Raw genomic sequence first — 14,056 nt, forward strand, 5'->3', positions numbered from 1 at the left:
AAAAGCGATTTGTTCAAAAACCGAAACCACGCTCTTTAAAGTAAACATTTTTAAGTAAAATATATTAATAACACATCTGTAGATACCAATACAGTTTGGAAAAACATATACTGTAATGGCCAATAAATGATCATAACACACCACACGGGAGGTAACCAGTGCAGTCTGTTTGAGTCAAACGGGCTGAAGCAATTGTGACGCTTCAGATGGGAACAGGACAAGGCCGCCTTTCTCTCTCGGGGTCGTGCGAAACGCAGGAAACGTAAAACTGAACACACACTGAACTCGAGCTGTGGCAGCAGTAAGACTCCTCCAGCTATTGTCCCCTGATTGAGGAAGGACTGAGTCAGTGAAGATGATTGTGTTGCAGATGAGTCAAAGGATGAAAAAAGTGCAGCTCTTTATATTTCCAGTCCAGTGAATGCATTTTGTAGAGGGGCTTAAGCCATCATTGCCAAAACATACCATAATATGTAACCCCTTGCACTCCCTAACGCTTGAATGAAGTGTTTTTATTCAAAGAGTAGAACAGTCAGGGTACGTGTTATTTATTCTGAGAAAAACAAAAATAAAAGCATATGATATACATTTATGAATTAATGTTTTAGTATAGTAGTTTCTTAATATGAAGTAAATCAACACTCAACAGGCATGACGTGGCACGGAAGACGAGTTGAGAAATGACTTTGCATAGAAGTCAATCACTGAGTGCAGAAAAAGCGGTAATCTCTGCAGTGATAACTTTACAGTTTACCAGGAGCGAGTCACAGGGACTCGCTGGTCAGAAAGGTATGAGTCCCATTATGCATTGAGAGAGTCTCAAATTTCGAATTCTGAAATGGTCTACTTATTCTACAGATTCATTCATTCATTCATTCATTCATTCATTCATTCATTCATTCATTCATTCATCTTCCGAGCCGCTTGATCCTCACTAGGGCCGCGGGGGGTGCTGGAGCCTATCCCAGCTGTCTTCGGGCAGTAGGCGGGGGACACCCTGAATCGGTTGCCAGCCAATCGCAGGGCACACAGAAACGAACAACCAATCGCACTCACACTCACACCTAGAGACAATTTAAAGTGTTCAATAAGCCTGCCACGCATGTTTTAGGAATGCGGGAGGAAACCGGAGATCCCGGAGAAAACCCACGCAGGCCCGGGGAGAACATGCAAACTCCACACAGGGAGGCCGGAGCTGGAATCGAACCCGGCACCTCTGCACTGTGAAGCCGACATGCTAACCACTGGACTACCAGGCCGCCCTTATTCTACAGATAAAAGTTTTAAATTAACTTTATGGTCAAGTATGAAGTATCCGGTCTGTATTGCAGCAAACGGAATCAAAATTATTATAATTGTATTTCAGTGCAGAAAGGGTTCTTTTTGGCTGCACCTCTGACTGTTCAATCACCTACATTTTCCCAAGTGATGTGCCGGTCACGAACGAGCCGGTACAAAAAGCCGGCTCTTTGAAGTGAATGATGAGCCATTTTTAGCCCAAAAAAACGACCACGTATCGTAAGGCGTTTTTAGCCGAAAAAAAAACAACCATGCATAGTAAGGTGTTTTTAGCTGGAAAAAAAATGACCATGTATACTAAGGCGTTTTTAGCCGAAAAAAACGACCATGGATCGTAAGGAGTTTTTAGCCGAAAAAAAAACGAACATGTATAGTAAGGCGTTTTTAGCCGAAAAAAACCGACCATGTATAGTAAGGCGTTTTTAGCCGAAAAAAAACGACCATGTATAGTAAGGCGTTTTTAGCTGGAAAAAACGACCATGGATCGTAAGGAGTTTTTAGCCGAAAAAAAACGACCATGTATAGTAAGGCGTTTTTAGCCGGGAAAAAAAACGACCATATATAGTAAGGCATTTTTAGACGAAAAAAACGACCATGTATAGTAAGGCGTTTTAGCCGAAAAAAAACGACCATGTATAGTAAGCCATTTTTAGCCAAAGAAAATGACCATTTATAGTAAGGCGTTTTTAGCCGAAAAAAACGACCATGGATCGTAAGGAATTTTTAGCCGAAAAAAAACGACCATGGATCGTAAGGAGTTTTTAGCCGAAAAAAACGACCATGTATAGTAAGGCGTTTTTAGACGAAAAAAACGACCATGTATAGTAAGGCGTTTTTAGCTGGAAAAAAACGACCATGTATAGTAAGCCATTTTTAGCCAAAGAAAACGAGCATGTATAGTAAGGCGTATTCCACGCCGTGCCATTGCTATCGCCTATTCATTCTCGCTTAGATACTACCTTAAATGACTATTGTCTATTATTGCGTTCCTTGATATTCGTCTCATGTGTGATTATAGTATTTTGCTTCAGAACGTTCTCCTTGCCGTTTTTTCGCAAGCGTTTTCTGTTGCCTCGTTATTATTTCTTGGTCCTCTTTTTGACCAGCGTTTTCAGTTGTCCGTTTAGACGGGGATTTTTGTGTTAAAATAAATCTCATCTTTTGTGACAAAAATCCTTTCTGTCTGCTATTTCGGGGATCCACTTATCTCCAGTTAGTTGCGCACAAAGCGATTATTCTGTCGCTTCGGGCACAACGTGACATTACTAGTCTCAAATTGCATAAGCAATTCTGCTGTGTCTTCTTTTTAAATAGCTTGCACTAAATGTTAACCAGAGCAGTTGAATATGTAAAGGCCTACGATCTTTGTTTCAAACAGACTTAATTATACCCATTAATTGTTCCCAGTGTCAATGCCCTCCCAATGCTAGAGCAGAAAGTAATTACGGTGATTAATTGCATGTTCTCGCGGTTTGTCCAGCAAATTTCTCATCGTTACGCCGACAGCCGGTTGCATTGGATGTCATGTTGACGTAGTAGATGCAAGTGTGGAGAGTGTATGCAAATAAGACGTCATCTTCAAAGAAACTCCCTGCAGAGATTTATTCAAGACAGTTGGCAGTTCAACTCACCAGGGTCCGATGTTTCTATTCTTGTAGCGCCCCCGTGTGGACATATTATGCAGTACGCCCATGACCCAACAAGCAATAATAACAGTAGCGACTCACGCCGCTGCCGAAAAATGCGCTTGGCCTTAGTGATACACGAGGCAGCTACGATATATTCAAGTAGAGCGCCCAACCAACAATATGTGTGCATGCGTCCGGCACGGTGGAGAGATGCAGATTTTAATTCCCGACACGGTCTTCCAGAGTGGAGTTTTTATGTTCTCCCCGTGCCTGCGTGGGTTTGTTTGTAACCAGTCCCGTATATAACAAAATTACAAAACTATTCATGAATTTGTAGCGTTTATGTAAAATGAGGCGATCATACATTTAAGATCACATTCAGACTTACAACGGCTCTCCAAAGGAAACCATAACTACAATGTGGCTTGGGATGAAAATGAGTTTGACATCCCTGTGACAGCCTCGCTTTCTCATGTGTACACGGCGAGCTCAAGCATTAATTAGAAGGAGACATGTCATGGACACAACACAGTCACATATTTCTTCAACGGCGACTGAAACCGTTTTCCTCCATCCGACAAGTTAACCTGCAAGGGTCTTCACATCAGACAGATGTCGAACGAATATTCAATAAAATCCCCTCCAATGATTTGGAGCCTTGCAAGATACAATGTGAGGACATGTAAAGTTACTGCCATGTTTGGAAAAAAAGGCACTATAGCAGTCATTGAAAATCTCACACTGGTTCTTTTGTTCTGTTTCTTTTTTTTTTCCCTACAGGTCCCTTAGTGTGAGACTGCAAGCCATCATGATATTTTAGGAGAGACAACTGAAAGGTGCAGTCAACCCAATCGCTGATCTCTGATCAGTTTTGCCTCTACGTGAGGCGGAATCAGCTGATGAAGGCAGAAGAGAGGGGGGAAAAAAAACAGATCTTCGGCCAGCCCCAATAACAAGCCTCTTTGGAGCCACGGGTCGGCATCTAGTTTGATTGGAGACTTGGAGCCGTATTTTAGAGACTATCGGTGCTGGCGTTGCAGTTGTCACACACTCTTACCGGGTGGTCCCACCCTCTTGACGGTACGGGTTTCATGTGTGTGGAGCAGGGGCCGCACACCCCTTGACCACAGGCTCTGCAGTGGTGCTTGGGCATGACTGGAGTGAAGACTTTGGAGCACTGGTGGCATTGAGTGATGTCCTGGTCGGGGATCCAATAGTCTGGTCGAGCCACGTCCTTCACAAAGCCTACAATAATTTAAAAAAAAAAAAAAAAAAAAAACAATAATAGAGGAGTCAGAATTGTTCAAGGGGACGTTATGGAAAATTGACTTAAAATTGCTTGTGTAAGGGTCCTTTCAAGATTGTTTTGTCATTCTAGTTCTGAAAATGTATCCGTGAACGAACTGGAACCATTCAGCTGTACCACAGACACATTTCCGTACAGTAATTGACAAGTGAAATTCGGTGGCTTGGTGTTGCCTACGTGAGGGAAAAAAAAAACATCCACATCGGGGGTTCATAAAGTGGTGCACCTCTTTCGGGGATGCGCGCTTTATCCCAATCATGACACTTGCCCATTTGTAATTACCGGTAGTTTGTAATTCTTTGACCATCCCTCAACGTTTGCAGTTGTTTGCTTTCTTTTGTTTACTGTCCTAGCTTTTTTTGGAACATGTTGCAAAAAGAGATTCAAAATGAGTGAAGCATTTCATGAAAACCATTTTAAAGTTGAACAGTTTGAACATGAAATATCTTTTCTTTATAGGTTTAATTTGCAAAATATTGTATTCATTTCCATTTAAGACAGCTTCCCAATTTTTTCTTGAGAATTTACACAGCATTATTATTATTTTTTTTTTAAAGATTTAGTGCTTCGAATGCAGCACTGCCCCGAGTCATCATGGGAAGAAAACCTGTATTCGACATTCCATGAGTGCTACTTTCCTTTCACTCTCAAACAAACTAACTGCATCAAGACAAACAGGGCGGGATATAATTCTCGATCCAATTTTTTATAAAAAATATGTCAGACACCTGGTAACTGTTTAAAACTGTGAACAAAATACATACGCCTTTCTTTCAGATGTGATTATTACTTGAAGAAACTCACAGAGCGGGTAGTCCACAGCAGTGCTGACGATGTCTAAGGTGGACTGAGCCACCTCCGCTACCTTGCGAGCGATCAGGCCGCGAGGCTCCTCTTTACACACTAAGAGAAAAAGAGAGAAAGGAAAATGCACAGTACATCTACGTCGGGGTCGTCAGGCTTTTATGTAACAGGGAGCATGCGGGAGGCGTCCTAATCAGATGCCCGAGCCACCTCAACTGCCTCCCCTTGAAGCAAAGGAGAAGGAGCTTGACTCTGAGCCCCTCCCAGATGATCGAGCTTCTCACCTTATCTCTAAGGAGAGCCCAGACACCCTGCGGAGGAAAGTCATTTTGGACGCTCGTATCCGGGATCTTGTTTTTTTTTCCCACAGCGTGACCATAGGTGAGGGTGTGAACATTGATGCCCAAGATACTTGAGGTAAGATCCCACCCCCGACCCAGAGACAGCACTCCACCATTTTCCGCCTTTGAAATGTGAACGTTATAGGGGTGGAAACGTAAACTGAGTACAGTGATCCCTCGCTCTAACGCCGTTCACTTTCCGCGGCTTCGCTATTTCACAGATTTTTTTTAGTGCAGTTTTTTTAAATGCTTTTAAACAGTGAATTGCGTTCTGCATCCTGATTGGCTAAGGCACTGACCGACGTGAAAAGTCCAACCTCGTACTGACATTTAAAAATATTATTTTACAGTACAGGATTTCCAAAAACAATTATAGTTATGTTTTTTTGTGCTTGGGCCTGAAAACAGGTTTTGGTCTTTGGTTTCATTGTATACATAGTTCAGTAATGTATAATAACTGTAAAAAAATAAAGCTCACCACTTCACGGATTTCACCTATCGCTGGTTCTTTTTGAAACGTAACCCCCGCGATAAACAAATGATAACTGTACACCGAAACGTGGATCGACTGTATACATAAAGGCAAACATCGGCGCTTCAAGGTGTCAAAAAGTGTTTGCGTTTCCCAGCATAATTCTTTCGGAAGGCTTTGAGTGTAAAAGGTTACCAGCCCCTGGTCTACACTGTCAACTGCCTCCCCCCCGCAAAAAAAAAGAAACGAAGAAACATTAAAGACCTGTTTCAAAGGCTCAAACACTGCCTTTGATTGACTTAGAAAAATGCAAAGTTCACCAATGGGATGTCGATGTCTTACCCTGACTGTTGGCTTCAGGTGGTCCTCCCTGACGATAGCACGCCATACACACCCTGACGGGGCTGCTACCCCAGCCCCTCTCTGGCACTGGCATCCTGTGGCTAGAACACAAGTGGCAGAAGCCCTCGCCACAGGAACGACAGTGGTGCTTCCGCTCCGCTTCCTCAAATGGTCTTTGACAGCCATGACAAGCCTGACGAGCACGGCGGGGGGAACAATACAACACTTAAGACTTCAAGCTTGTTTCCGCCATGTTGTTTTGATACGCTACTCTCGCGTAGTGACAAGGATTCTCGGGGCGCGGCATGTCACATGATATTATGAGCAAAAGATGTATTAAAAGGACTGATTTATGGTTTTGAAAATCGATATTAGGCTACGAAAAGGAAAATCTATTTGATTCGATTAATCGACTTTTTTTTTTTTTTATAGCCAGTAGGAATTTTCAGGAGGATATCCTAATACCAAAATATTCAGTAGATTGCAACCATAAATCACAGCATAAAATTCAATACTTCTCATTTACTCTATGTCTTGAGTTTGTGCGTTACTTACTCTGATCTCTGTATTAGGTCTCCAGTAGGGCGGCGCCACTTGATCAGTGAGCCAAGCAGTGACAGCTTTGGTGGGGCCGCTGCTGTACTCGGACACAGACTGGATCACGTAGTTCATCCCATCCAGGACCCTTTGTGCCGCATTTTGGTGGTTGGTGAGGAAATTGTCCGACTGAAGACAAACAAACAGTATTTTACAGAAATCCGTGGAGTAGTACAAATCGCAAAAGGCTTGAAAGCATTTTTAAATCTCATCTTGCATTACATGCAGAAACAATGGATTACTTACCCCCTCCCAAACGTGTTTGACTTCAGAACGCACCACGCTGCTCTCTGGGTCCTGGTTCCCTAGCCAGTGCTGTCTACTGCGGTAGATGACGCCACAGCTGGAACACTCCAATACATAGCTGAAAAGGAAGTAGATAATCAACACAAAAGGAGCGGCGGGAGGAAAATGTAAAGAGGAACCTACCCCGACCAGGCAAACTTGGCAAGACCCAGCCAAGGGTTGTCAGAGGACGCCGAGGTTTTAGGCGCGACGGTCACCTCTCTGCCACCTTCATAGCACCTCTGGCGGGTGACATGAAACGGATTCAAATCCGTAGCATTTTCAGATAATGCGCGCAATGTTCTGTTCAGTTCATCGGGGGATCAAATTGATGTCAAAGGTTTCTTATACCTTGCAGATAAGGACTTTGTTGTTGTACTGGTGTGCATACTGGCATAGTCCATCTGCCATGTGAGGGACCCTGTCTCGCAAATGGTTCATTCCATTCTTGCAGCGAATACTGGAGCCCACACAAAAAAAAACATCACATGGCTCAGACCGACACTTCTAAGTTTCGCAAGCAACCTTTTCTTACATGAAGCTACTGCAAGGGCCACTTGAATAACGGATTGATTAAAGTTTATTAAGATTGTAATAAGGAGGTAAGACCTAAGATATAAGATATGGCGCAGCAGTCGCTCATGAATTTGGGCTTTGGGGTTGGAGTAATATTTAACAGTGGCCAACTTGCCTATACAACCTTTAGGCCATCTATTCAAAAATATGCTATTTGGAATATTGGCACATAAATATCAACTTTTTGTGATGGTGACAGACACCACGAAACAAATTTGGTCTATTACCATTATTGCCACCCCCCCCCCCCCCCAAAAAAAAACAGCTTAGCTGCTACTAACTACATATGCAGGCCCCACACCAAAAAAACAATCAATCTTATCATCTTTTGTCTTATCTTATCATCTGCTGAAAGCATCTGCTAGTTTGAACCGGTCTGTGGCGCCAAAAAATAAAAATAAAAAATACCCCACTTTGGTGACCATTGACCACTGTCTTAGATATTGGTATTGGTCCATTTGAGCAGGCGTCTGAGGGTAATTGGAGGTGACCTGAAAGAGTGCTGCACTAGCCTGGTGGACCTCTAATGCTGTCGACATCCCTGGTCAAAGGAGGGTGTGGCTAGTGTGGCAGCACTACATTACCTCAGTTATTTATTTTTATTGCTCCTCTCTCCAGATTGAATTGTACAGGTCACCTTTAACTCATTCACTCCCAAAGACGTTTTTAAACGTCTTTTCAGACTTGGTCCAGAATTCGTTGGTACTGAATGAGTTTTAATAGCGAAACCTTTTGAAATGATTTTTCTTATCCTCTTGATTCTCTTAAAAGCCTGGCACTTGAACGGCGTGTGTGGAGTTGTTCTATCTACTGTATGCATTTGTGAGTCGGTTTAACTCCTGCACGAGAGGGAGGGTGTTGAAATGGTTTCATAAGTGCCTTACTTGCAACTTAGGCAAACAGCAGAGCAGGTGAAGTACTCGTCTGGGAAGAAGGTGTACAGATTCAGCTTGTCATCTGATAGGTCACCACAGAACCGTTCACTGAGGGCCTGAGTACACACACACACACACACACACACACACACACACACGCACGCACGCACACACACGCACAGAATAACATAACATTGTTGCTATTACTGGCAAACCAGCACTACTGTTTGTGTCTAATGAATGTGCATTAGTAGAGCAATATGCACTGCTTACTTCGAATGCGCGAAACACGATGCCGGGGTGGCGTGGCGAACGCGTGTGACTGTTTTGCACTTGCTGTCTGAGAGCCTCCAGTAGTTCACTGTAGTCGGTGGGAGGCGTGATGGTTTGGGTGCCGATGTACTGTACCGAACTGAAGGCATCAGTCCCCAAGCCCAGCTCATGAAACCTCCTCTGGAGTTGCATGTCGGCATGGCCAGGCACCTTTGAATCTTAACCACACATGAGAAGAAAAAAAACCACTGTATTTATCTCTTCAACCATGATATAGATTTTTGTCTAAATATGAAAGCTTCTGCGCATTGGATGGGATGTGCTTTGTGACATTGCCACATTATGCAACTGCAATTAAGATTTTGAACTGCTGCAAAAACAGTGACGTTGCGGCACAAGGCCGCATGCTCCATGTGTGCATGCTTGCACAATTCGGTTGATCCCACCCCCATTCCACCCCTCACTGTTGTAATGGGGGATAGAAAAAGGGTGGTATTGTGCCAGGCCAAGCGGAGTGGTGCAGTGTGTGGCTGTTTGTGGCTAATGGAAAAGCAGCATTACATACATATTGTAATGAGTTGAGTTACGTTTACCATGGCCCAGCAGCTGTGTGTGTGTCGTCTCTTGAAAGACAATGACAGCAGGTCCAAGACATGAGAGGGGCACGTCCAGACCGCAGCGGCTTGACAGGGCCCTAAGCTCGGGGGTGAAGTGTTTCAGATAGGCCCCTGACGCATTGCTCAGAAACTGGAACATGTCATTGTGTAAACGCTCGGCTCGCGTTCGATAGATGACTATATCTGACACTGCCAGGACCTGGAAGAGTGGAGATAAAGAACTTCACTACTAATCAATTACAATCCAAGCCAAAGGACAACACAACAAAAACTGATGATTCATGTAAATAACCGAAGACACAAAAGTCAGGGTTTGCCAATGCCTTATTATGTGCAATTGCGGTGCATTATATTGTGAGCTAAGTCTAATATTTTGACTCGTTGCGGAGGTAAATTGAATAACTAAACCATCATCATTATTTTTGCAAAGCCAAAATCTTTGACGGACCTCTTGAATTTGACCTCATTCGATTGTTCAAATGGTCATAAAAGGTTGTGACGTCTTGTTTGAATCAGCAATAAATCATGGTTACAAGTCAGTTAAATTTGACTTACAAAAATCACATTTTGGGGGAAAAGTGATCACGCAATCAATTTTGTACGATTACCTTGAGCAGAAGCCTCATTCTCTGATTTTGATTGGCTGCTGCTCCCAACAAGCCCTCGGTATCCAGGGCAACCAGGCTGAGGGAGTGCTCATAAGCGGCCCAAACACCCACCGTACAGGAGCTGGAGGACTTGGAGGTAAAAAACACACTCTCGCCATTGAACAGGACGTGGTTTAAGGTGTGTGACTTGCCGTCCCCGGTGTTCCCAAAGATGGAGAGAACTTTGACACCTCGCACAGCCGCACAGTTGAGCTTCTCAACAAAATCCAATTCATTGTGGACCTAGAGAGAAAACAGTTTTCAATGTTTCAATGCAATTATATTTCATCAGTACTATCATACACACTCTCTTCTGAGAGTATGGAACTGTGAGGCCGACTCGATTATTTTTGTAGTCAATTTAACCACTTTGGGTTTAACATCAAATGACCAATATGAAACAAGGGTCAACACTTTAGCTTTTATTTCCAGTTACGTATTTACGTCTGTATTTGACACGCAGCTTCCATCAGTCAATTATTGATTAACCAGAAAATAAAACCCATTGAAATTTATGTCTCTTTTCCAAGGGTGGTCTGGCCAGGAAGGCAGAGCACAAGTCATTTCATACCAATACATACACACCAATACCATACAGTACATACGTAAAAAGAACAAAGTATATACAAAGTTACACACAAATGAATAGCTAAAGGACGTGTCCTCGAGCTAATAAATACCCATTATTTTCTATATTCAGTTTAGGATTAGGGCATAACCTACATAGAAAAACGTGTAGTTAGCAGCGAAACAAACATGACAACAGTCAATGGAAGATAAAATAAGAATTTTGCTCCTCATTAACCTTCATTGAAAAAAGAGATGCAAGATGACAGTCACGTGGACTGCTAACTTGAAGAAAAATGTTGAAATTGCTCCAAACACGCTGCTAAAACAACAATAGTTCATTTATGGCAAGAAAGGAAAAGATTTAGATTGGCCAAATCAATTTCTAGATTTAAACCCTTTTGTAACTTTAATCTATCATTTTGATTCGTGTAATCGTTGTCCTAAATAGAATGATGCAAAAACGGTGGTCGGAAGGACTGGCTCGATGACTCACGTGTTTCTATTCTGTCAAACAAAGTCGTTAATAGGGACTTTCCACGAACCGTCATAATCACAACGTAGTCTACATTGATTTAAGCTCGACAAAGTGACTATCACAAACGGCAACATGAGAGCTGCAATAATCTTAAAAGGAATTGAATTAACAAACGCGCCAGCACTTGTTTTGGGTTTCGTTTCTTAGCCGAGCAGCTAATTGTTAGCGATAGTTAGCTAACTTCACCTGCAGGTTTTCCTGGTCATCCACCAACAGGAAGCTCCGTACAACGTCGGGACGCTCCTCTGATCGCATTGGACACAGTGATATTTCATCCGTCGATGTCATGAGCGCTTCAGACATCGTTGTTCATTGAGTTCGTGTATTTTCCGGACGTTCGAGAGGAAAACAAAAGTTGAAGCCCCGACTATTGGTGTCAATCAAAACAACAGCGCGTGTACGCTGAGCTGAAAGAGGAGGGGCCAATGTGGACGCAGTCAATGACGTCGTCTCACTCGCTGGTCCGTGTGCGCCACCGAGTGGCTGAAAGGCAGCGTTACAACGATGCCTTATAAAATTAGACGTTTGTGCAGTGGGCGGCCCTGTGGTCCAGTGCGCGTCGACGTCACAGTGCAGAGGTCTCGGGTTCGATCCCAGCTCCGGCCTTCCTGTGTGGAGTTTGTATGATCTCCCCGGGCCTGCGTGGGTTTTCTCCGGGTACTCGGGTTTACTCCCACATTCCAAAAACACGAATGCTTAAGTCTATCCCAGCTGTTTTCGGGCAGGAGGTGGGAGGCATCCTGAAGTGGTTGACATGCAATCGCAGGGCACACTTAGATGAACACCCATCTGCACTCACAATCACACCTACAGGGACAATTTAGAATAAACAATTAACCTTACGGTGCATGTTTTTGGAGTGTGAGAGGAACCCAGAGTACCCATAGAAAACATTTTCGAGAACATGCAAACTCCACACATCAAGGATGGGGCTGGAATCCAACTCTACACCTCTGCATTGTGAGACGGACGTTCTAACCAGTTGTCCACCGTGTCGCCCACAAGTGACACAATGGTGTGAAAGTTGAACGTGTAGTTTTGAGAAATTCAACCCTGAGCTGAGAAGAACTGCAACATGAAATTGGCTACGGCGAGTAAAAGGAAGTCCCAGCCTATCATGAACATCAAAAATAATCAATTATAGCCTTCCCTTCATTGCTCCTGATTAATGAATAGTTAGAGCTGGACGTTGCAGAACAATTAGAATAATATCATGTGGACACAATGCAGCTTTATTTGGTCAGAAACATGCAATACATGCCTTTATCTATCTATGTATTTATGTATTTATTTAAATTGATATGTGGGCGTGCATGGTCGTTTGTCTCTGTGTGCCCTGCGATTGGCTGGCAACCAATTCGGGGTGTCCCCCTGCCTACTGCCCGAAGACAGCTGGAATGGGCTCCATTCCAGTGAGGATAAAGCGGTTCGGAAGATGAATGAATGATCGATAATCTATCAATTATCATGAACTTTTATCGCAACTTTGTAAATGTAAGGATCCACAGAAAGGCGTCAATGCGACACAGTCATGACAGCCACCTCGGTATGAACCGCAAGTGGTCAATAATTCGTTTTTGAATGGGTGGTTTTGCCCTTTCAGGTCCAAGGCGGGACCGTGGCATCCCCGGACTCGCTACCCACTCTGGTACTTGTAGTGCATCGCTCCTGGACATGTTTTATGTTGACATGCGTAAAAAACTACACTTCCCCTCCGCTGGCTCATGCGCTCCGGTCTCCCATTGGCTGCCGGTTCCAGCCGCAGCCCCAGAGAATGAATGAAATTGAAATAGCTGCTACATTACATGTACAATACCGGGCGCCGCAGCGTTGCATTCTATCATACTACACCAAAATGGCCACAGCGGTACAGAACCACCTCAAATCGTAAGTACAGCGCATTCGCATTGATCCCGTGATTCAACCATTGTCAGTGTGATTGAATTTACCATCGCTCCCCTCAGAACCACCGCCGACACCTCCGTGCATGCCGCGCAAATCGACAAAAGACAATAAAAATGCAGAAAAGTTGCCTCTCCGCGTTGTGTCTTGCGCCACGGGTTGGTTTGTGCGTTTCGGTGCAAAGCGGTGTGATCATTTTTCTCCCCCCCGAGCCAGGAGCTGCGTGCATGAGTGCAGGCGGGAGCATGCAGGAATGCCGGGGCTGGGATGTGAGTGACCCGGTATGTCCCTTGCCTGCGCGGCCAGCCAAGATCACGGTCAGAGGCAGGCTGGAGAAAGGCAGACAGTTTAGATTAGCTTGAGACTACCTGTGTGGACGGAGAGAGGAAACAGGTAGGAAGCCTGAAGCTTTACAGCACCACGGCTTCAGGCTTGCTACGTTACCTTGAGTGGCCGGTATTTGGGCACTGGCAGAATATTGGATAATAATAATATTTCATTTGATTGTAATTATGTCGGCAATCGGAGCCTAATTGCAACTCCACGTCCTGCTTTTATATTGCAAATTGGCGCGCGTTTAATTCCACCATGGCGTGCTCCAGGAGATTAAAGTTCCTTTGAGGCTGCATTTTTAAAAAAAAATTTATTTTGGGGACAATGCCGTGTCTTTTTGTTCTGCTGTGATTGGCTGCAGCGGAATGCATGCAGACGCCTGCTACCCGCTTAGGCATCCGGCCCAAAAAAAAAAAAAGGTGGCGGATGAGCATCAGTATGTCGGGGGTTGATGCTTTGCTTTCAAGAGAGGTAACAGTCGAGCACACAATGGCTCCGGTATTCCCCTTTTAACTCTTAACTAAAGTTGATTTGCTCACCACGTTTGCAAAGGTTGTGCCGTTTGGCGTGGGATATGTCTGCGTGATCCAGGCATCCATGAATGACCCTCCTGTATGGGCTGCTTTTAAAGAGCACTTGACATGCAGCAGGAAG

The 14,056-nt window shown here is 44.0% G+C and overlaps 2 protein-coding genes across 5 annotated transcripts in view; one reads left to right on the plus strand and one right to left on the minus strand.

Annotated features, from left to right (window-relative positions):
• Positions 1–3,253: 3,253 nt before the first annotated feature.
• On the minus strand, positions 3,254–11,592 carry si:ch211-11n16.2 (zinc finger FYVE domain-containing protein 1). 2 transcript variants are annotated; one of them, XM_052077604.1, is made up of 12 exons: positions 11,354–11,592; positions 10,024–10,305; positions 9,392–9,614; positions 8,799–9,016; positions 8,535–8,641; positions 7,426–7,534; positions 7,219–7,316; positions 7,036–7,153; positions 6,748–6,918; positions 6,193–6,385; positions 5,038–5,136; positions 3,254–4,172 (listed from the first exon to the last, which is right to left on the minus strand). In XM_052077604.1, exons 1-12 carry the CDS (start codon positions 11,468–11,470, stop codon positions 3,940–3,942), a joined length of 1,968 nt encoding a protein of 655 aa, XP_051933564.1. In that variant the 5' UTR covers positions 11,471–11,592; the 3' UTR covers positions 3,254–3,939. The 2 variants fall into 2 exon arrangements, with proteins under 2 accessions (XP_051933564.1, XP_051933565.1); XM_052077605.1 differs by lacking the exon at positions 11,354–11,592 and having other exon boundaries at positions 10,024–10,144; positions 10,215–10,305.
• Positions 11,593–12,833: 1,241 nt separating this feature from the next.
• Positions 12,834–14,056, plus strand: part of dpf1 (double PHD fingers 1) — a 29,836-nt gene continuing 28,613 nt past the window's right edge. The window contains exon 1 of one of the 3 annotated variants that reach the window (XM_052077615.1): positions 12,834–13,054. In XM_052077615.1, coding sequence (XP_051933575.1) covers positions 12,849–13,054 — 206 coding nt within the window. In that variant the 5' untranslated portion in view covers positions 12,834–12,848. Of the gene's footprint in view, positions 13,055–13,109; positions 13,351–14,056 lie in introns of those variants that run through there. The other 2 variants (XM_052077613.1, XM_052077616.1) reach the window with 2 other exon arrangements.

Source organism: Hippocampus zosterae, chromosome 10, assembly GCF_025434085.1.
Source record: "Hippocampus zosterae strain Florida chromosome 10, ASM2543408v3, whole genome shotgun sequence".
In the NCBI taxonomy this organism is placed as follows: domain Eukaryota; kingdom Metazoa; phylum Chordata; class Actinopteri; order Syngnathiformes; family Syngnathidae; genus Hippocampus; species Hippocampus zosterae.